Source organism: Apodemus sylvaticus, chromosome 5 (genome assembly GCF_947179515.1).
Source record: "Apodemus sylvaticus chromosome 5, mApoSyl1.1, whole genome shotgun sequence".
Classification (NCBI taxonomy): domain Eukaryota; kingdom Metazoa; phylum Chordata; class Mammalia; order Rodentia; family Muridae; genus Apodemus; species Apodemus sylvaticus.
In genome coordinates, this window is record NC_067476.1 from 155,648,792 (window position 1) to 155,671,332 (window position 22,541).

Genomic DNA, 22,541 nt, shown 5'->3' on the forward strand with positions numbered 1-22,541 from the left:
TGGATGGATGGATGGGTAGATGGATGGATGAATGAATGGATGGATGAATGGATGGGTGGGTGGACGGATGGGTGGATGGATGAATGGATGGGTGGATGGATGGATGGATGGGTGGATGGATGGATGGATGGGTGGATGGATGAATGGATGGGTGGATAGATGAATGGATGGGTGGATGGATGAATGAATGGATGGATGAATGGATGGGTGGATGGATGAATGGAGGAGTGGATGGATGAATGGGGTGGATGGATGAATGAATGCACTGTGAATGAACGGATGGGTGGATGAATGGGTGGGAAATTTTGCCTTTAGTTAAGTGCAGCAATAACAAGAAAGAGATTTTACTCTGTCGTCTGGCTTTCAAATGCCTCTGCCAACGAGGAAAACTCCCTTCCAGGGAGGGCAGATGGCGGCCTGTACAATGAACAATTTAATCTTCAGAAAATGGAACCGCGTTGCCAGCAAACTCCATTTTTCTCCACGAACACATTGTCAATAACGTGCATTCTGAAATATGTGCTAAAATTGATGGCCGGGCTCTGATGGATGGAAACAGCAAACATTAAATGATGCCTCCCTTTCTCCTGACTCACCTGGGGTCCCTCAGGCCAGCCCCTCCTCGCACCGATAATCAGGGAGCTCTGGTTAAAATGCCCTGTGGTGCGATGGCTCTGTGGAAGGAGGAGGCGATGTCCAGAGCCTCTTGCCTGAAAATCAGGATGAGAGGTTATCACTCATCCAGCTTAGGAAGTCACCACTTCTCCATTCTTGTATAAAAGCAGATGCTGGGGACTGGAGAGATGGCTCAGTGGTTAGAGCACTGACTTCCAGGGGATTAGGTTTCCAGCACCCACACAGAGTAAATGACGACTGCCTATAACTCCAGCCCCTGGGGACCTGACACCCTCTTCTGGCCTCCACAGGCACTTGGGCTCCTGTATACAGACACACATATGTGTATATGTGTGACAAATACATGTACACCTCATTAAGAATAAAAAATTTTTTTAAAGAAAGAATCACATGATTTCAAGGTGACTGGACCACCAAAGTTCTTTATCCTCTCAGGCTGGGCCCTTTTTGCTATCTGATGACTCCCATGAGGCCTTCCTCAAAACTAATGTTTTGAAAGACAGGAAATGAAATACTTATTTTTTTTAATCATCGCAGCACACTTATCAAATATTAAAGGATGCAATTTGCGGGTGTCGTGACATATGAAGCCATTCCGTGCATTAAGCGGCGTGACCATCTCCACAGCTAATCCCTGCTGTAGTTACAACATAATGAGTGCAGTTAATATCACGGACGCTGTGCAGCCGCTCGAATGTGACACGAGGTGTCTGTGACATTTCGGTTTAAAAAATGTTGGTGATAAAAATGACAACACATTACCATTGTGGTTCGATGCCATTAAAGAAAGTACCGACTTGGGCTGGAGAGATGGCTCAGTGGTTAAGAGCACTGACTGCTCTTCCGAAGGTCCTGAGTTCAAATCCTAGCCACCACATGGTGGCTCACAACCATCTGTACAGCTACAGTGTACTCATATACATAAATAAATAAATCTTAGGGGAGAGAGAGAGAGAGAGCAAGAACTGCCTTTATCGGTTCTCGGCCCTTGGGCTGCAATCAAGTCAATGCAAATGCGAGTACTCGGATCAAGCCTGACTTACTGCATGTGTGCGTGCCAGCATGTACCACGGCTTGCATGTGGATGCTCAGGTCCCTGGGCTGGGCAGCAAGCTCCTCGCCCACTGAGTCCTTCTGTGTCTTCCTTTCTCATGGCTACTTAAGAAAACAGCTCCTGAGCACAAGGCTTGGATGTAGAGATGTGTGCCCCAAAGACTTTGCTCAGATCCTGTCAGTCAGACATCTTCCCTGCCCACAGTACAGGCAGCTAAGCATGGAAAGGCCTGTCTGCTGAAGAGAGGTTTAACTAGAAGATGCGGCCACCAGACGGAGAGGACCAAAGCCATTTTGTCTGTAAGCATGTGACACAGACATGGTTCAGTGCTAGACCTGAGGGTGGGGGGTCGCAACTCACATACATTCCATTTTAAGATTTATTATCTGTGTGTGTGTGTGTGTGTGTGTGTGTGTGTGTGTGTGTGTGTGTTGAGGAATATGAGGACAAATGCCAACAGAGGCCAAAGACAAAACAAAGAGGTTGTGAGCCTACTGCTGTGGGTGCCAGGAATGGAACTTGTATCCTCTGACAGAACAGTAAGCACTTTCTAACCAATAAGCCTCCTCCCCCAACCCCACCTGCAAGCTTTCAGTGAAGGCACAGATATTAGCCGTCATTCCTATCTGGGCCTCTGTCTCCAAGGCCAGGATTGTAGGCCTGTCTCTGCCAAGACACCAGCCATCTCGGGAAACAGGACCCACTAACACAGCGAGAGAGCAGTCGCCGCCGTCGGCGTTCCACCGGTGCTCGGAGAGCTGTTTGCCAATGCGTGGGGGATGAGAAACTCCCTCCACAGAAAGCCAAATGTCTTAGGGTTTCCATCGCTGTGATGAGACGCCATGACCACGGCTACTCTTGTAGAGAAAACATTTCATTGGGTGGGGCTGGCTTACAGTTCAGAGGTTCAGTCCATTGTCATCACAGCAGGCAGACATGGTGCTGGAGGAGGAGCAGAGAGTTCTACGTCTTGATCGGAAGGCAACAGGAGACTGTCTATATGACCTCAAAACCCCGCCTCCACAGTGACGCAATCCAACAAGACCACACCTACTCAAAAAAGGCCACACCTCCTAATAGTGCCACCCCATGGGTCAAGCATTCAGACGCATGAGTTTATGAGGGTCATTCCTAATCAAACCACCACACCAAAGCTTGAACTCTGCAGACCACGAAGCCTTGACCACAACTGCACAGTTCAGCTCGGAGAGTACGGAGTCCCAGGCCACAGGCAAACCAGCCGGCCGGGCTCCATGCCTGTTAGACCTTATCAATAGATGCCGAGACTGGAATCTCATGTCATCTCCATGTATTTGTGTATTTTTATTTGTCAGTCTCTTTTTAAGATATGGGAAGCACTCTCAGCTCTTAGGCCATTTAATAACAAGCAGGAGATGGGATTTAATACAGGACTGGAGCTTGTCACAGGGCAAAGGGCACTGTGGCTTTAGTGACTGTAGCTGGGCGCGGCCAGACTGGCTGACCTTGAATCTGCTTCCTTCTTGCTCACGGGCTTCCTTACCTTTGGGTTTTGCACCTGCAGATGCTCTGCTAGACACGTTAGTCCTCCAGCTCCCTTCCCCTCCCAAGCTGGCTCTCCTTTCCTGGTCAGGCCTTCATCTGTGGTGATTTGAATATGCATGGCCCAGGGTGTGGGGCACTATTAAGTGTGGATTTGTTTGGAGTGGGTATGGCCTTGCTGGAGTGGGTATGGCCCTGTTGGAGAAAGTGTGTCACTTTAGGGGTGGGCTTGGAGACCCTCCCCTTACCTGCCATACCAGTCTTCTCCTGTCTGCCTTCAGAACAAGATGCAGACCTCTCAGCCCCTCCAGCACCACGCCTGCCTGGATGCTGCCATGTTCCCTCCTTGATGATAATGAACTGAACCCCAGAACCTGTAAGCCAGCCCCAATTAAATGTTGTCCTTCTAAGAGTTGCCTCGGTGTGTCTCTTCACAGCAATGAAACCCTAAGACATCACCACCTCCGGGAGACGGTTTTGTCCCCCTGCTCAGTGACGTATTGCTTCTCATACTTGCAGCCCCTTGGGTTCCCAGCACCTGCCTTGCTCCGCCATGACCCAAGCACACTCTCTCCTTCCATGACAAGGACATGATGGCTTTCTGCCTCATTGACTTCTAAACTGAGAAACATCTAGCTTCTTCCCTGCCTTGTCCTACATCAAAGTAGACACAGTCACGAAGCAAATGTTTCCTGGTATTTGCTACAGGCTCAGTGATAAAACAAGAGTCAAAACATGCAAAGTCGGGGGCTGGAAAGATGGCTCAGGGGTTAAGAGGACAGAAGGCAAAAGTTCGGTCCCCATCGGGTTACACAACCCTGTAACTCAGTTTCCAGTACTCTGGTGCCCTTTTCTGGCCACTGAAGGCACTGCAGCCACATGACACACATACACACATGCTTACACGTGTAAACATTCTTATACATGAAATAAATCATCAACTCGCCTAGTCTCTCCAGGCATCAGATGTTATTGTCTCCTATATCACTGCTGTGTGGATTTCTAGTGATTTTAGCAGTGCGTGAAAGTTTTTCAAATAAATCCAGTAGGAAACCCAACCTAGAAAACAGATGAAAGTGAACTTTCTACGCTTGGAGTGAGATGGAGCTCCCTCCCCAGACTCTCAGGCTTGCTGCTTCTGGAACATTCCATACCCCTTTGAGACTCTCTCTTGGTCTAGAACTAACTTCCAAGATTCCTCCACTCATTTCCCCAAGGTTCTTAGGAGCTGGTTCTGACCTAAGGGGTCAGATTTCTAAGAACTATGAAGGGACTTTCTCCTGCAAATACATTTGTAACTCTCTGAAAAACTAAGTTCTTTCAGAGTGCCACAGCACATGCTGGTTGGTGCATGCTGGTCAGAGCCGGTGCATGCTGGTCAGAGCCGGTGCGTGCTGGTCAGAGCTGGTGCATGCTGGTCAGAGCTGGTGCATGCTGGTCAGAGCCAGTGCGTGCTAGTCAGGGCCAGTGCATGCTGGTCAGAACTGGTGCATGCCAGTCAGAGCCAGTGCATGCTGGTCAGAGCCGGTGCATGCTGGTCACAGTCAGAGCATGCTGTTCATCACACTGCCCTAAGAAGATGTGTAGGCTTCAAATCCACTTCATTTATTTATTTTAATGCCCTTAATAATAACCTATGAGCAGGGTGGTGGTGGTGGTGGCGCACGCCTGTAATCCCAGCACTTGGGAGGCAGAGGCAGGTAGATTTCTGAGTTCGAGGCCAGCCTGGTCTACAGAGTGAGTTCCAGGACAGTCAGGGCTACACAGAGAAACTCTGTCTCCAAAAAAACCAAATCCAAAAAACCAATAATAATAATAACCTATGACATTTCCACCTCAGTGACCAGGCAGGTCAGTTGAGTAAGAGCACATTTGAGCACATTTCCGGAATGTACAAGAAACAGGCTGCTCAGACGCCCATGTGGTCATTTTCAGACACTGGGTCCTTCTTTTCTCTTGCCCAACTGTGTCAACTCAGGCTACAACTAAATGCTACAGACTGGGGGGAGAGGGGGGGCTACACAGTTCAGCCTGTGTGTGCACACGCTTGGAAGATGCACATTTCTCTCGTTCCACTAACCAACCTTTGAAGGCTGCCACGTACTCTGAGGTACTGGGGGTTCGTGGGAACTGGGGATTCATCAGCTAGTGACATTGCTTTGCCAATTAAGCCCTTGTTATTTCTTTCCAGTCTCTGCCTGCTTCCAATGACCACTGGCCATCTTCTGACCCTGCCTCAGGAGAGGAAGCTTGAGACTATGACACACACACACACACACACACACACACACACACCAACCTCTTTTTATCTTCTTTCCTATTGCTTCACACACAGCTCTGCTTGGAAGGGCTGAAAGGTTTCTCATAAATTCTGTGTGGTTCTTTGGATACATATCATTGCTATCCCACAGCTGGTCTAGGGGCAGAAGAAAACCTACATTATTTTATTTAAGAAGGCAGCTGGGCGGTGGTGGCGCACGCCTGTAGTCCCAGCACTTGGGAGGCAGAGGCAGTCGGATTTCTGAGTTCGAGGCCGGCCTGGTCTACAGAGTGAGTTCCAGGACAGCCAGGGATACACAGAGAAACCCTGTCTCAAAAAAAAAAAAAAAGAAAGAAAGAAAAAGAAAGAAAGAAAGAAGAGGAGGAGGAGGAAGAGGCAGTTTTTTTAGAGCCAAGATCAGCAAACAGACTGTGATCCCGAAGGCTTCCTCTAGGGGGCAGTGTAGACCTGTGGTCCTAGTGGGCGGGGCGGGGCGTGCAGAAGGCATTTGAGATGTAGACTCCACTTCTGAGAACCATGGTGACCTCAATCCCTTCATAGCCCGAAGAGCCAGTGGGTCTTTCTGGAAAATGGCACCGCTGACCATTCTCACCTCAGCCCTGCTCCTCCCACAGTGCCAGGTGTGAGCTCATTTCCGGGCAGAGCCCAGGACTTACAATCTTGTACAAGACCCTGTGACCTGGGGCTGATGAGCACGAGATGCGCTGCCTTTGGAAACAGTGGTGTGCGCTTTTGATTTTGCTTGGGGGCGTTTGTTTGTTTGTGTGATTTGCTATAAAAGAATAAGTTACGTGTTTTGTGTCTCAAAAAAAAAAAAAAAAAAAAAAAAAAAAAAAGTAGAATTGAGTAGCCAGACAGGGCTGAAAAGAGTTTGAGACTGGTCTGCTGGCCTGGGTTACACAGCAAGGCCCTGGGCAACCTGAGCTACATAGTGAGTGTTTATCAAGGAAAAGGGATTGGGGAGGGAGGAGAGGAGGGAGAATTAACTGGTTCCGTGGAAGCAATGAACCAGTTAAAGTCTCAAACACTAAAGCAACGCTCTTCAGTCTCTGTGTGTCACAGTCTCCTGAGAATAAAGGAAGCCCCAGCGAGCCCCGGCCATCCCCGAGATGGTCATTCACAGAAGCTCTGGGGTGGGCTCCAGGGCTGTGGACTGAAGCCAGGAGGGAGATACGAGTCCATGTGCGGCAAAGTCAGGTCACCTGTCGGCTGTGAGCTTGGCCTGGTGGCTATTGTAGCATCTCAGAGCCTTGCTTCCCTGACTGTCTTGTCAAAATTAACCTCAATGGGGCTGGAGAGAGGGAGCCTTCCGCAGGTGAGACTCCTCTCAGGGACTCAAATTCAGTTCCCAGCACCCACATGGCTGCTCAGAACTTCCATAACTCTGGTTCCAGGAGATCCGACCCCTTCTCCTGGCCTCTAGGCACTGTATACACACAGTACATGCCTATACCTGCAAACAAAACACCATATACATTTTTTAAAATTAGAAGGAAAAAAAAGCCTTTTTGATGTTAAACATGCAAGCTTCCAGCAATAGAGAACTGAGACAATTACAAAAAAAAGTGGATATTTTGTTTTGTTGGGGTTTTCTTTTTGTTTTTGTTTTTTGTTTGCTTGCTTGTTTTGAGACAGGGTTTCTCTGCATAGCTTTGAGTATTCTGGAAATTGCTCTGTAGACCATGCTGGCCTTGAACTCACGGAGATCTTCCCTCCTCTGCCTACCCAGTACTGGAGTTAAGGGTGTGCACTACTGCCACGGTTCTTACAGGTATTTCTTATTATAATTGTGAACAGCATCCCAGGCCTAAGATGTCTGCTCCTCCATTTCACCAATAGCAGGAAGGTCAAGGGTGGAGGATGGCCCTGAGGCGTCCACTTCCGTTTCTGTGACAGACAAAGGGATGGGCGGAGTGTAAAGACATTGGTCTACTATTTATGAGGTATATTCCTTACAGCAGTGAGGGCTGGCAGAGGTTTGGAGGAGCCAGGCTGGACTCTGAACTAAGGAGAGGCCCTCTGGGGATAGGCTATGGATTAGCCGGCTTCAAGCACAAATAAACGAACTTCTTTCATTCATTTATTCCTGAGGGGAGGGTGGTTCTTGTGACCCATGGCATGTGTGTGTGGGTAGCAAAGAACAGTTTTGCAAGCTGGGCAGTGGTGGCACACACCTGTAATCCCAGCACTCTGGGAGGCAGAGGTAGGCAGATTTCTGAGTTCGAGGCCAGCTTGATCTGCAGAGTGAGTTTCAGGACAGCCAGGGCTACACAGAGAAACCCTGTCTCAAAAAACAAAAATACAAACAAAAAGAACAGCGTTTTAGAAGATGTTACTCGTGGGACTGAACTCAGGACAGCAGGGTTGTTTGCTAAGCCGCCTCACCATGGGTCCATAAATAACTGTGATTTTTTTCTATTGTTTTTTGTTTTTTAAAGACAGGAATTCACCATGCATCCCTGGCTGGACTGGACCTCACTGTGTAGACCAGGCTGGCCCAGGTCTCAGAGACCCACCTGTCTCTGCCTCCCGAGTGTTGGTATTAAAGGCATACTACCATGCCAGGCCTTGTTTATTCTTTTGCTTTTTGTTTTGTTTTGTCTTTTAGCATCTTAAAGAACCTGAGCTTGTGGGAACAATCTTCAGGAACTGCTGTTAACTGACTCAGACAAATCTTGATTTTTATCTCAGGGTCACTGGGGGAAAGTGCACCACTGACAGCCGGTCCTGCCTTGTACGAAGGAAACAAAAGCTCACCTTGCTTGTCTGTGGTTGAGACCTCTGTGGCAGTTAACTGAGCAGGCCCGTCAGGGCGATCGCCCCACAGGTCTGTTCTCCCCACAGGTCTGTTCTCCCTGCAGCTTTGCCACTTCCTAGCCTCTTCTTTCCCCCTATGTCTCTATCTCCCAGTCTCGAGACCTCCAAACAGAGGCCAGGGAACTTCCTTTGGGGATCACTATAAGAATTAAATAAAGGCTGGAAAGATGGCAGATGCAGTTTTGAAGCGATTGCTGCCTTCCAGATTCCTACTACTCACAAACCCTAGTTCACACCGCTCCCCACCTCAGCTCAGAGGAATCCGGTCTTCTCTTCTGCCCTCTTTAGGCACCTGAACACACACACACACACACATATCCACATAATTTTTTTATTCAATATTTTAAGAAATTAAAGCATAGCTGAGTGTGGCAGCACATCCCTGTAATCCTACTCAGGAGCTCAAGGTCAGCCTTGGCTACAGAGCAAGATCAAGGTCAGCCTGGGCTACATGTTCTAAAAAAACAAAAACAAATCCTAAATATAAGAGCAACAGTCATGCCTTGGGCCAATGATGAGCACCCAACACAGGGAAAGACTCATTAAAATGAGAGGTCATTCTGAGAAGCAAGCTTTCCCTGCATTGGCTATTGCATGGCCAACACACCAGCCTTTTTGCCAGTGTAGACTCTGTCACAGACTGTACCCCAGAGCTTTAGAGTCATGATCACAGTGGTAAAGAAAAGTCTCTGCGTGCCTATTTTCCATGTTTTGAAGGCAGACGGCATTTCCTAAATGCCAGCAGCTCTCAGTTTCAGCTCCAATGAAGTCCCACGGCTATGGCTACACTGTGAACCTCATTTGGCCATAAGTCACTTGGAATAAATCACATTTGGCTCAACGCCCACATAGAGAAGAGGGGCACCACAGTGCATCGTGGTGTTGGCATCCGACTTGAAACTGTCTGGGTTGTTTGTGGGGACGCTGGCCAGCGTGTAGACCTCTTTCTAACAGTTTGAGGGCTGTTTGGGAGTAGAGTGGTGTGATTAAGAATGGGTGCAGGAAATCACTGTTTTCTCTCTTCCCTGGCCAAGCCCCAAGAGCCACCACCTAAAGAGCATCATCAAACAAACCCGAGATCTGCAGCCTCGAGGACAGGAAATTATAATTGCCATCAAAGGCGCCTGGGACATTGTCCTTTCTGTTCTAGGGATGCTGCCCTGATATTTCTTCCCTTTTAATTTACATTTGGAAAAGCTGACAGCAGCTAGACAGTTTCAATCCTTAACATTCTTGGTTACATAGCTTTCCCGAGTAATGCTCCTCCAAGAAATTCTTTTCAGCCCCAGCCCCAGCCCCAGCAGCAAACACTGGCTGAGGAAAGGCTTGAGGGCAGAAGCACCCAGCCCACCAGCCGCCCCTTCCACCCATAATCCCCTGGGACCTCCAGCAGACCCTTCCCATCCCAGCCACGCCCCTGAGTAAGGAGGTGTAGACAGAAGTCACCCTTGGCTAGACTTGTCTGGTGCAATGAGACTGGGAATTGAATTGCATTCTCTTGATTAACATTGCCTTCAAAGGTTTTATCCCCCTTTTTAGTGTGTTTTTATAAAAGGAGAGAAACTTTTCTTAGTTTCACATCTGAATCGACATCTCGAGAATGGAGCTGAAGAGCTTCTCTTGCTACTTGTACTTTTAAATTTCTGGAAAGACTAATCCGTTTTCTGAGAGCTAATAACCTGTTTCTCAAGCATAAACGAATTTCATATGTATGTTTGAAAATGTATTCTATATCCCATTCCACGGCATTTCCAAAGCACTTTATTACATGCTACGTGATAAAACCACCAGAGAAGTAAGGCTCATTAAAGGAACTTTGGTTTGATAATTTATTTTACTGATTTTTTCTTCCTTTCTTCCTTTCTTCCTTTCTTCCTTTCTTCCTTTCTTCCTTTCTTCCTTTCTTCCTTTCTTCCTTTCTTCCTTTCTTCCTTTCTTCCTTCCTTCCTTCCTTCCTTCCTTCCTTTCTTTCTTTCTTTCTTTCTTTCTTTCTTTCTTTCTTTCTTTCTTTCTTTCTTTCTTTCTTTCTTTCTTTCTTTCTTTCTTTCTTCTTTTGAGATAGGGTTTCTTTGTGTATAGCCCTGGCTGTCCTGGAACTTGCTCCAAAGGCCAAGCTGGCCTTGAATTCAACACTACCCGGCTTCTTATTTACAATTTTTAAAAATGTCTATACTGTTTTTCCAGCATGTATGTCTATGCACTGGGTGCATGCAGTACCCACAGAGGGCACCAGAATCCCAGGAACTGGAGTTACAGGTGTTTATGAGCCACCATGTAGGTGCTGGGAACTGAACTCCGGTCCTTTGGAAAAGCAGCCAGTGCTGCTAACCACTGGGCCATCTCCCTAGATCCAGGAATACGTATCTCATTGGGTACTTACAGTACACTAAGTGATGCCCACGAAGGTACTATGACTATTTCGTGAGTGGATAAACACGAGAGGGAAACATCTTTCCTAAAAGTCATGAAGCCTATAAATGGCACATCCACACTGTTAACAGACCAGAGGGACATGGGGCAAGCAAGCCAGACTCAGTCATAGAGCGCTTGTCTCACATGCCCAGGGCCTGCATTTGGCCCCCAGCTCTGGAAAAAGACAGGAAAAACAATGTGTGCAAGCTTCCTTTGGAGATTATAAGAACTAAATAGGGACCTGGGGAATGGCTCAGTCAGTAAGATGCTTGCTGTTGACCTAAACACAGAGGAGTTTGTGGGTAAATGTGCACTTGTATGCATGCATTCACACATGTGCACTGCGCGGGGGGTGGGGGGAGAGAGGGAGAGAGGGAGAGAGAGAGAGAGAGAGAGAGAGAGAGAGAGAGAGAGAGAGAGAGAGAGAATGGAACTTTGAAAGCATTAAATAAAACAGAAACCTACTAAGCAACCATGAAGACCCAACTTCAGATCCCTACAACCCACATAAAACCCCGGATAAAGCAGCACACAACTGTAATCCTAGCCTGGGGGTGGGGGTGGGGGGGGCAGGGCAGGGATTGCGGATTCCTGGGACTCACTGAATAAACTGCTCCAAGATCAGTGAGAGACCCTGACTCACTAAATAAAATGAGGCAAAGGAATACACCAGACATAGTACTCTGGCTTCCACATGTCTGTACACATGCGACACACACACACAGGCATGCACATGCACACTCAGGCACAGACACATGCACACAAAGAATTAATAAAACGGCAGTCGTACATTGGCACCCAGTAAAGGATAGAGCCAAATATTTAAAACAGAAGGAAACTATCCCTTTCTGTCTTTAATAAAGAATAATTTTAACCATTCTTTATTGCAAAAAAAGAGAAAAAAAGTAAGTTTAACATTGAGTTCCATTTCTTTTTGATAATTATTCAATCCAAGCCCTGTCAAAGCATCATCCTGAGAACGGATTCACGTTTAAAAGCGTGTGGGGAGTGGAGAGGAGTGGATAGCAGGGGCTGGCTCCCTGCCTTATCATTTTTATTTAGATTGACGTACCTTTGATTATAATTAGGGATAACCATTCAGCAGTTAAGACTCCATAATCCCATCATTAGCCAGCAGGAGGGTTCCGTGGGCAGAGCTCCACATGGCCTTTCTTTCCAGCTTCTTAACCACTCAGGCAGCCTGAGGATGAAGACTGGGAACTAAGGAAAGATCTACCACCGAGATCATCTAAGCTGGCGCCCAAGTGGGGACACAGGTGACACTTGGTGACAGTGTGGGCCCCACTCTCAGGAGGCCTCGTGTCTTCTCGCCTGCCTCTCTTGGTGTCCTGGGAGTGTCACCCTGTCTCTGATGGTTCCATTCAACAGCCATTATGCACAAAGAGAAACAGAGAGTCTTAAGCCTTTTGGGGGGGTGGGTAGCTCAGGGAGACCTTAATACTAATTGGTCTGGAATAAGAAGCACTTAGGAAATTACTGATGCCTACTAGGTGTGTCTGGGACACTTGCAACCTAGAAGCCAAATTAAAGGACAAATCCCTTAATGAGTTCCGAGTTGGTTTGTATATGCTTGACCCAGGGAGTGGCACTATTAGAATGTGTGGCCTTGTAGGAGTAGGTGTGTCACTGTAGGCGTAGGTATTAATACCTGGGTTGTAGCTACCTGGTTATCAGTCTTCTCTCAGAGACCTGCAGATAAAGATGTAAAACTCCCAGCTTCTCCTGCACCATGCCTGGTTGGATGCTGTCATGTTCCCACCTTGATGATAATAAACTGAACCTCTGGTCCTCTGATCCTCTGAGCCAACCCGAAGTAAATGTTGTTCTTTATAAGAGTTGCCTTGGTCATGATGTCTGTTCACAGCAGTAAAACCCTAAAGAAGGCGCTGGAGAGACTGCTCTTCCAAAGGTCCTGAGTTCAAATCCCAGCAACCACATGGTGGCTCACAACCATCCCTAATGAGATCTGACTCCCTCTCCTGGAGTGTCTGAGAACAGCTACAGTGTACTTGCATATAATAAATAAATAAATAAATCTTTTTTAAAAAACTAAAAAAGACAAGTTCATAACTGGCACATTATTTGGTGGTGCTGAAGTGGGGAGGGAGTCACAGGAGGGAATGGGTCTCAGGGCATGTCCTTGAGGGCCACCACTTGTCCCTCCCTGTCTCCCCCTTTTTCTCCGCATCTTCTCTGCCACGATGGATTGAAATCATAGGGACACTGAGCAGAAGTCTTTCCTCTGTTAAGCTGTTTTGGTCAGGAGTTTGGTCACAGCTAGAGAAAGCTAACAGGGCCCCCATGAAACAGGCAAAAAGGCGTATATTAAGCAGCACTCCCCACCTGTCTGCTCCGCCGTCAGTTGAGACTGGAGAGAGAGGCCCCAGGAAACCTGTTTGCTCTCATGCTGATTGGAACGGTCTCCAGCCTCAAGCCTTGGGCAGCTGCCTGCCTGGCTCACGTCCTGATGTGTCCGCCACACACTTGACACACCTGGGAGATCACAAGCCAAGCTTTAAAAGAAGTTCAAAAGTTGAGATTTCTTTCCAGTATTGTGATTACAGCTAGCATGTCATTCATATTCCTATGTTCCAAGGAAAAAACTATCCCGATAAATAACAGTAGTTTGTGTTCCTCCTCTAGGGTAGGATAAAAACACCCTTGACAACGCAGCTCTGGTCTCCCAGGTGCAGATCCTACAGAAGTCAGGAACAGGAAAACCTGTGCCTTAGAGGAAAGGCTTTGAAGTCAAGAAAATATGTATTTGTGTTGAATACTGACTATTAGAATAATCCATTAACTCATGATCATGTCACCTTGGTTATGTCACTCCAGGGACCTAGTCCTCTGGAAGGGAAGAGTGGGTGGACATCAAATCATGACACAGTTGGTAAAATCACACCACTTTTGGTCTAGACAGATACACACCCCACTGCTGTTGACACAGCCAATGGTTATAACTGACGAAGCCTTTGTGATGCTTGGGAAAAGAAGCAGTTCTTCCTCCCAGCTCTCAGAAACTGATGTGTGTGTGTGTGTGTGTGTGTGTGTGTGTCTTGCGCACATGTGTACATGTATATGTATGTATATATATATACATACATGTGTGGGTATGTATAGATGTAAATGTATACATGTTTGTGCATGTATATATATGTACATGTATGGGTGTGTATCGATGTAATTGTATACATGTTTGTGCACATGGGTACATGTATGGGTAAGTGGATTATATAAGTGTATACATGTTTGTGCATATGTGTTTATATGTGTGTAAGTATGTATGGATGTGTGTGTATACATGTTTGTGCACGTGTTTATATGTGTGGGTGTGTATGGGTGAATGTGTGTGTCTGTGTATGCACACATTTGTGCATATGTGTGTATATGTGTGTATGTTGGTATGTGTATATGTGCATGTGTGGGTGTGTATGGGTGAGTGTGTGAGGGTATGGGTGTATATGGATGTGTGTGAGTGTATACATGTTTGTGCATGTGTGTGTGTGTGTACATGTTTGTGCACATTTGTGTATGTGAGAGAGAAAGAGAGACTTCCCTTTCCTAAAGCAGTTCATCTCAGTCTGTTTTCAATAGAAGGAAACCATTAGCAAGGGCTGGGACTGAGGCTGCGGCTCCCCGGGTAGAGAGCTTACCTCCCATGCATGAAGACCTGGGTTCCTTGGCCAGCACTCCATCAAGTGGCGCGGTACCACATGCCAGAACTCTGGAAGTTCAAGGTCATAGTTCTGGTTTGTAGTGAGTTTGAGGCCACGCTGCACTCCAGGACACTGTGTTGGGAGGAGGGGTGTGTAGAGCAGGGTACAGATCTGGTGGCACATCTGTGGAGGAGTTCAAATTCAAGGCCAGACTGGGCACATAGTAAAAATGAGAGTGATTTTAAAGTATTATCTGCCTACCCGCCTGAGTATGTGTCTGCATATCAGACTATTACATGCATTTAGGCAATTATTTTATCCTCTGTAAGAACTGAAGTTTGTCCACCAAAGTGTAAGGGTTTGTTTCACAGAGAGACGATTTCTCTTAGGGAAAACTAAATGAAGTGCTGGCGGTGAGGCCGGGCGACCAGACGAGCCAATTCGGAAAAATTGTAAATCAATTTGAAAAATATGAACTGCGGGCTTCTCTGGGATGGCACCATTAAAAGTCCCTGTCTCCATTTTTATTTTGGCTCTTTGTCATAGTCCTTCTTGTTTTTAATGATTTTTTTTTAATTTTTGACATGAATATGTTTCTTGTGTTTTTCTTCTTCGAACAAACAGCTTTGAGGAGCCCTAAAATAGGAGACAGGAGTCATGACCTCCTTAACTGCTCACCACAGGAGCGAACCGCCCAAACCCATCAGCTCCATCCATTCCAGAAAAGAACATGCGTGCGTGCTTAAGGCCAAATGTGCACAGAGCTCCCCAAAATCTCCACGCTCTAAGGAGCTGAACCACCTCCTGGGGGACCTTGCCCCAGTACCTGGAAACTTAGGTTCCAGCCTCTGTCTGTTCCCTTCCAGCCATGCAGTGTGGGACTAGCGTATCATATCCCAGCAAGGACAGAAAGCACAGGCAGAATGCAGCAGCAGGGGCCACGTCAAGGAGCCACTGACCCCAAGCAATTGGCCAGAGGATTTTTTTTTCTTTTGATTTGGTTTTTTTGAGACAGGGTTTCTCTGTATAACCCTGGCTGTCCTGGAACTCACTCTGTAGACCAGGCTGGCATCGAACTCAGAAATCCGCCTGACTCTGCCTCCCAGAGTGCTGGGATTACAGGCGTGCACCGCCACCACCACCCAGCTTGGCCAGAGGATTTAAAAAGTTGATGCGGCTGTCCTAACTAGGGTCCTGTTGCTGTGATGAAACACCGTGACCAAAGCAGCTGGGGAGGAAAGGGTTAACTCAGCTTACACTTCCACAGCACTGTTCATCATCCAAGGAAGTCAGGACAGGAACTCAAGGAGGACAGGAACCTGGAGGCAGGAGCTGATGCAGAGACCACGAAGGTCCGCTGCTTGCTGGGTTGCTCACCGGTGACTTGCTCAGTCTGCTTTTTTATAAAACCCAGGACCACTAGCACAGGGATGGCCCCACCCACAATAGGCTGGGCCCTCCCCCATCAATCACTAATTAAGAAAATAGCCTACAGGCTTGCCTACAGCCAAATGTTAAGGGGGCATTTTCTAAATTGAGACTCCCTCCTTTGAGATGACTCTAGCTTATGTCAAGTTGACTTAAAACTAGCCGGGACAATAGGCAAATTAAAGTATAGATAATTCCAAGCATCTGTTGGTGGCTCCTTAATTAAATAATGAAATAATGGTATCATTTTGCCGGGCTCCCCCTCCCATACTCTACTTAATGAACATAGCCACTGATTTCTTAGATATACAATTAATTATTCTTTACTGTCTTAGTCAGGGTTTCTAATCCTGCACAAACATCATGACCACGAAGCAAGTTGGGGAGGAAAGAGTTTATTCAGCTTATACTTCCACACTACTGTTCATCACTAAAGGAAGTCAGGACTGGAACTCAAGCAGGTCAGGAAGCAGGAGCTGATGCAGAGGCCATGGAGGGATGTTCCTTACTGGCTTGCTTCCCCTGGCTTGCTCAGCCTGCTCTCTTATAGAACCCAAGAATGCCAGCCCAGAGATGGTACCACCCACAAGGGGCCCTCCCCCTTGATCACTAATTGAGAAAATGCCCCACAGCTGGATCTCATGGAGGCATTTCCTCACCTGAAGTTCCTTTCTCTGTGATAACACCAGCCTGTGTCAAATTGACACACAAAACCAGCCAGTACACTTAAACCCATTTTATTTTTCTCCACAGTAGTACAACATACTGGGGGGGGGGGGCAGAGAAAGGCTTTTGAAGCAAGGAAGCCAGGGCATCAACAGAGGTCTGAGAGTGACCTGCATTTGGTTTCTTTCTAGCTTAATCCAGTTTATGTAATCCATTGCAAGCAAAGAAATGAGAACATTCTTGGTGGCCTGCCTTAATTTCCTACTTAATTCTCTTCTAGGATCTCATTTTAGAACCTCAGGGAGTAGGGAGGAAACAAGAGAAAATGTGGAGTAGTGTTATTTTTAAAAATAAAACCCCACACATTCAACTTACCAAATGAAGACTCGGGAGTCAGACACTGTGATGAAAGCCTGCTCGCTCAGAGAGCAGAGAAAGGACCCAGCTAGCCTTCCTACTCCACTGATGTCCAAGAAGGGAAAAGCTCCTGCCCCTGCCCCTGCCCCTGCCCCTGCCCCTGCCCTGCCGCTGCTCCACGCTGTCTTAAATACTTTTCAACTCAGAGACACCCTCCTTTCTCTTCCCTGTGCCTTCCTATGTTCACTTCCTGTCAACTGGCTGCCTGCTCCACCTCTTGACCCGACCCATCACTGATTTTACTTAACTCTTGTTTACAGAAAGCTCTTGGGTTAAAGGTCTGCGCTAGGGTTGAGCCACACCACAACAAGAAACAATTTTTTTCTAACTCACAGTCTTGGGGTTCACAATGTGATCAGATATCCTGCAACAGAGTTGTTCTTCTCTTTCTAAATTAAAGGGGTTGGGAAACACCATTGATTGTCCCAAAATGGCTTAAGATTCAGGTCACCATCCACCATCCCTCCAGTACACTGACCTTCCATAGATACCATGTCTTCAGTCTCTCCATGGTGAGATACAAGGGACTTCATTTTTGTTCTATCGGTTTTGAAATAGGGTCTTATGTAGTCCAGACTGGCCTGGAACTCATGACTATCCTGCCTCTGTCTCTCAAATGCTTGGATTACAACCAGGTAGCACCTTGTTTCGCTACTCTGAGTGACTTTGCCAGTGGGGTTAGCCTCATAGATTGAAATGCAAGACCCTCATATATCCGGAATTTGAAAGTAACTGCAATCGGATGTTCCTGGGGAAATGCCTCTAAGGTACCCAGATGCTGTTGTTAGCAATTTGCACTGTTACTTAACAGTAACAAGTGCATTCGTTACTTTTCTGTCATAAAACAACCTGTCAGAAACAACTGAAAGAGAGAACCACTTAAACAAACCCTTTCTAAGTTGCTTTTGACCGTGGTGTTTTGTCAAGGCAATAGAAAGCAAGCCAGGGCAGACAGACAGACAGACAGCAAGATATAGCCCGTGCTATTCCTCTAGAAATGACTCTGTTTTCTCTGTTCTGACTCCCTGCAGGACAATGCCTTAGCCTGGATCTTCCCACCCGGATTGGATCTCCCTCACTCAGTGCTTCTTCTTCTTCTTCATTGCATCCTTGCTTCTGACTTTCGACTCAACTGATGACCTCCTCCTGACCCCTGGCTCTACGAAGACTGCCAAAAAAAGAAAAAGGAAAAAGAGAAGAAGAAAAGAGAAAAGAAAAAAAAAGAAGAAAGAGAAAAGAAAAAAGGGGGAAAAAGAAAAGAAAAAAATCACACCAACCATTTTTCTTCATCCTCACTAACAATTTGGTAATGAAGTATTGATTTCCACTTCTCTCCTTATGGACGATATTAGATTTTCATTGATAAACTGCAACGGGACTGTCGCATCTCCGAGGGCCTCTTTTCACTGTGGAGAAGAAACAAAGTGCCACTGAGGAAAACTAATGACTGGGAGCATCGCAGTCCTTCTCCTTCTCCGTTTGTAGCAGGAAGGGGAGGGGGCCAATCACTCTTCCTAGTTTAATGTCGGAGTGGACTGCTCTTGGGAGCGAGCTTCTCGTGGTAACGTCCATTTCCTATTTATAACCCCCCTGGGAAGGTTTGTCTAAAGGAAATGTTTCTGTTCAGTGTAACAATTAAGGTTGCACCTGGATTGCCTAGGCCTGCCCCTGCACCAGGGAGCCATCCATCACTGCAGAGTGGGAGAGTTATTAAGTTAAACCAGAGTTTGAGCCAAGAAAACCTCCCCACCATGTTCATCTTCTGGGAAAGTTGTTGGGATAGGCGGGCTTAACCGTGTGGCTGCCAAGGGCTTTGTCCTGTGCAGTGCTTGCTCGGTAAGGTTACCCTGAGCAGTCTGTAAGCTTAGTTCCCAGCATGCACCACTGACAGAGGCGCCTGGCCACTAGGAGGGTGCAGAGCAGAACTTGAGAGAAATCACGAAGATGGCCCCATCAAGGGTGCAAGGGGAAGCGGCCACCTTCGCCGGCAGTCTCTTCCTGCAGGACCTGTTGCCCCTCAAACGCAACTTCTGCTTCTACTCCCAACTGGCAGAATGCATGAAAACAGTGTGTCCGTTTTTAAACATGTTCCTGCAACTTTTTTCATTAAAACTTTTAGGGCCCAATTTTAATTTGTGGAATATTCCCGTTAATAATGAGATCTAATTAAGACATCCATTAAAAGCCCGTTAAAGTTAATTTAACGTAAAAATTCCAATAGAACTGTATTAGATTTTCTCCATTAAATTAACGTTATGGATTTTTAACGGATGTCTTAATTACACGTTATTATTAACGGGAATACTGTATTACACAGATTAAAATCAGGTCCTAAGTCAACTTGGAAAAGCTAAAAGCATGTTTTAATATTAAAGTCTTGCAGACCTAGTACACAGTTTGGAAGTGCAGGGGAAGATGGGTTTCTTCTAGCTGAGCATTTTCTGTAAAATGGAGAGTAACCTATAATAGATAAATCCATCATTTCATTTAAACAATGAGTCTCTTTATTCTCATAGGACAACGAATTCTGGATTGTATTGTAAATTGCCACTCAGCTATAGGTGAAATATTTAAACTATCTCAGCAAAACATTCTGAAATGACTATTTTGCATTGTTGCTTTAATTACCAAGGTTATCCAAAAAACAAAAACAAAACAAAACAAAAAAAAATGACAAAAATGAAGCCAAATATATCCTTTTCACCATTTATTATAGAGGCTGCCTGTTGGAAATGTCTTGGAAATTTTGACATGATCCCTAAATTCAACCCCGGAATTTAAAATAAAATTTAAAGGAGAAAAAAGAAAAAAGAAAAAAAACTTATTTACCTCCTAAGGAAAGTGTTACCCCTATGCCACATATAATAGCAAATTGCTTTTTTTTTTATGGTATGCATAACCTAGATGGGGAAAAATATGGTGCTTCAGGGAAGGAGGGGGAAAGTAAATGAAGTTCCAGGAATGTCATTCTGAAGTAATGAGGCATGGACGGAAAATATACCCCTCACATCATCGGATTGAGATGGCAGTCGAAATAGCTTCATTGAAGTGTCAGCGCCCATCCATCCATCAATCAACCACAAGGAAAAATAACAACAGTACAACGGGACGGCTTTTATGGGATTTACTCACGGGCACAGGGAACAGCGGCTCAGAGGTAGTTCTGACATGAAAAGCAAGGTGCTGATATTATTTTTTATGATGGGAGGATCGTAAAGTGAATTGAGAACAGAGAGGTCTGTCTTTGCTTAACCTGTTCAACCAGAAATGAATGGAACTCAGCTGGAAAGGAACGGTCTTCAGATGGGTTAAGATTGAAGGGTTGACTCGACTGAGCACTGTCCTTCAACAGCGAGACTGTTAAAACGGAGGGGGTATAATACATTAGCAGGGGGGTTCTTGAAGCTGATAAGAATTCCTGTTCCAACCCGGGGTTATTAGGAAAGCTACATAATTCAGATCCTCTGAAACCAACCAAATGCAAACTCAGACCTCCCGATCTGCCCGGGAGGATGTAATACGCTTCTGGACTCCTGGGTAATCATTTCCCTCCTAAGACAAAAATAAGAATAAATGTGCTGCTTCGCATATAATCTATACGGTTCTGTTAGTGCAATTTCTCTGGTGGGGTGAGGTGGGAGGCGAGAGACAAAAATATTGATAAATTTGGTTAGACTCCTGAATTGTCACTTGGCAACTGTGAATGTCACTGCTGAGAGACAGCTGTTAATGTTCTCTGCAGAAAACAAGATCCGAGCCGGCACCAGGCACCACGGCATGCACACGGCTCTTGGTGTATTTCTAGACACAAAGCCTGTCTTCATTTGGCAAGCCTATGAAGCTTCTAGAAACTTCTTCCTGGAGAGAAAAAATGAAAAGACTTGAACTCCAGGAGAGCATTTTTATCTGCTTTCGTACCTGCTTCTTCTTTAGGTAAAGCTGGAGCCACAGACGCGAAAGGAGAATGATATGCAAATATCATGCAAATTACCTTTGAGTACCTCCCGCTCTTCAGCCACCCTTTGGGATCAGAGACAAAGAGAAGTGTCCTTTCCTTCTCTGTGCCTCCTTCCAGCTAAGGCCATCAACCAGCTAAAATGTAAAGAGGCTATTAAAAAAAAAAAAAACTATACGCAAATATTTAAATTTTATGTCTTTCAGCAAATCTCGGAATATACATCATAAACCCCACAACACAAGGCACAACAGGAAAAGTAATTTATTCAGCAACTTCCTTCGACCGATCTTGTTGGGCATTTACAGTATGTACTGTCACCTTGGCATATTGGCCTCCTGCCTCAAAGCTGCCTCTGCCCAGTCATCATGGTGCCTCGCACCCACCCCCAGGCTCCAAATCCCTAGTATTTTCACGATAAGGAATTTTTCCCTGTGAAAAACATACAGGGAAGAAATTACTTCCAAATAGGTCAAAGCCAAAAACAATATAAGCACAGACTAAATTGGCTAACCCAGACAGGTCATAAGGAATTTCGTTCAGATCACAAATAGATTTCCCTAAAAACTCAACCCAGAAATATGCCTGCTTGCTTATTTGACTTTTATATAACTAATACCCAGAGCAAAAGTCTCTGAATTCAGTGAAAATTCAGGAGACCTGAAAACATTGGCATGTTGGGGGAGCCTTTGTGAAACCAGATAAAGAATGAGGAGGTTGGTGGGTGCATGTGAGCGAGTGTGTGGAGTGTGTTCACACCTGCGTGGTGAGTGGGCATGTGTGGGCGTGTGGGCAGCACATGTTCACACCTGCATAGACATGCATGAGTTTCACAAACAGTCTCTAGAGTCTAAACAACACGGTAGAAAGAATCTCCTAAAACTTTCAGTTAACCTGAAGACCCATGCCAGACAAGATCCCCAGATTCTGTTCTTTCACCATCTGCCACTTGCCAGGTCATCTGACTAGGCTCAGACTTTTTCTTTTTCTTTTTCTTTCTTTCTCCCCCCCCCCCACCCCACCAGACAGGGTTTCTCTGTGTAGCCCCGGCTGTCCTGGAACTCACTCTGTAGACCAGGCTAGCCTCGAACTCAGAAATCCACCTGCCTCTGCCTCCCAGAGTGCTGGGATTACAGGTGTGTGCCACCACCGCCTGGCAGACTTTTTCTTTTTTATTGGGTTTCAATTTTTAAGTGAATTAGGTGTTAATGAGTTAAAAGGAGGAAGTAGAGGAGAAGGAGGATATGGAGGAGGGGGAGAGGGAACAGGAAGTGGAAGAGGAAGATGAGAGAAAAGGGAAGAGAAGAAAGAGGAGAAGGATGAGGATGAGAAGAAGAAGAAGAAGAAGAAGAAGAAGAAGAAGAAGAAGAAGAAGAAGAAGAAGAAGAAGAAGAAGAAGAGAATCTCTTAGGGGTAAAGAGATGGCTCAGGAGCTAAGAGCACGGTCTACAGTCTACTCTTGCAGTGGGCTGGGGTTCAGTTCCCAGCAACCTCAGGGCCACTCACGACCCTCTCTGAGTTGAGTTCTGACCTCCAAGGCCACCAGGCACACAATACACATGCAGGTACTCACACATACACATAAGATAAAACACATAAAGTGTCCTATCCCCATTCCCCTTTCCCTGAATAAAGAATGCTAATGTACAAATCAATATAAAATAACAATAATAAGGA

The 22,541-nt window shown here is 46.1% G+C and overlaps 1 protein-coding gene across 2 annotated transcripts in view; it reads left to right on the forward strand.

The window, feature by feature from the left end:
- The window catches only part of Tshz2 (teashirt zinc finger homeobox 2), a 450,383-nt gene extending 428,207 nt beyond the window's left edge, over window positions 1–22,176 (forward strand). The window contains exon 3 of one of the 2 annotated variants that reach the window (XM_052184405.1): window positions 17,941–22,176. In XM_052184405.1, coding sequence (XP_052040365.1) covers window positions 17,941–17,942 — 2 coding nt within the window. In that variant the 3' untranslated portion in view covers window positions 17,943–22,176. The remainder of the gene's footprint in view (window positions 1–17,940) is intronic. The other variant, XM_052184403.1, reaches the window with a different exon arrangement.
- The last annotated feature ends 365 nt before the right edge of the window (window positions 22,177–22,541 follow it).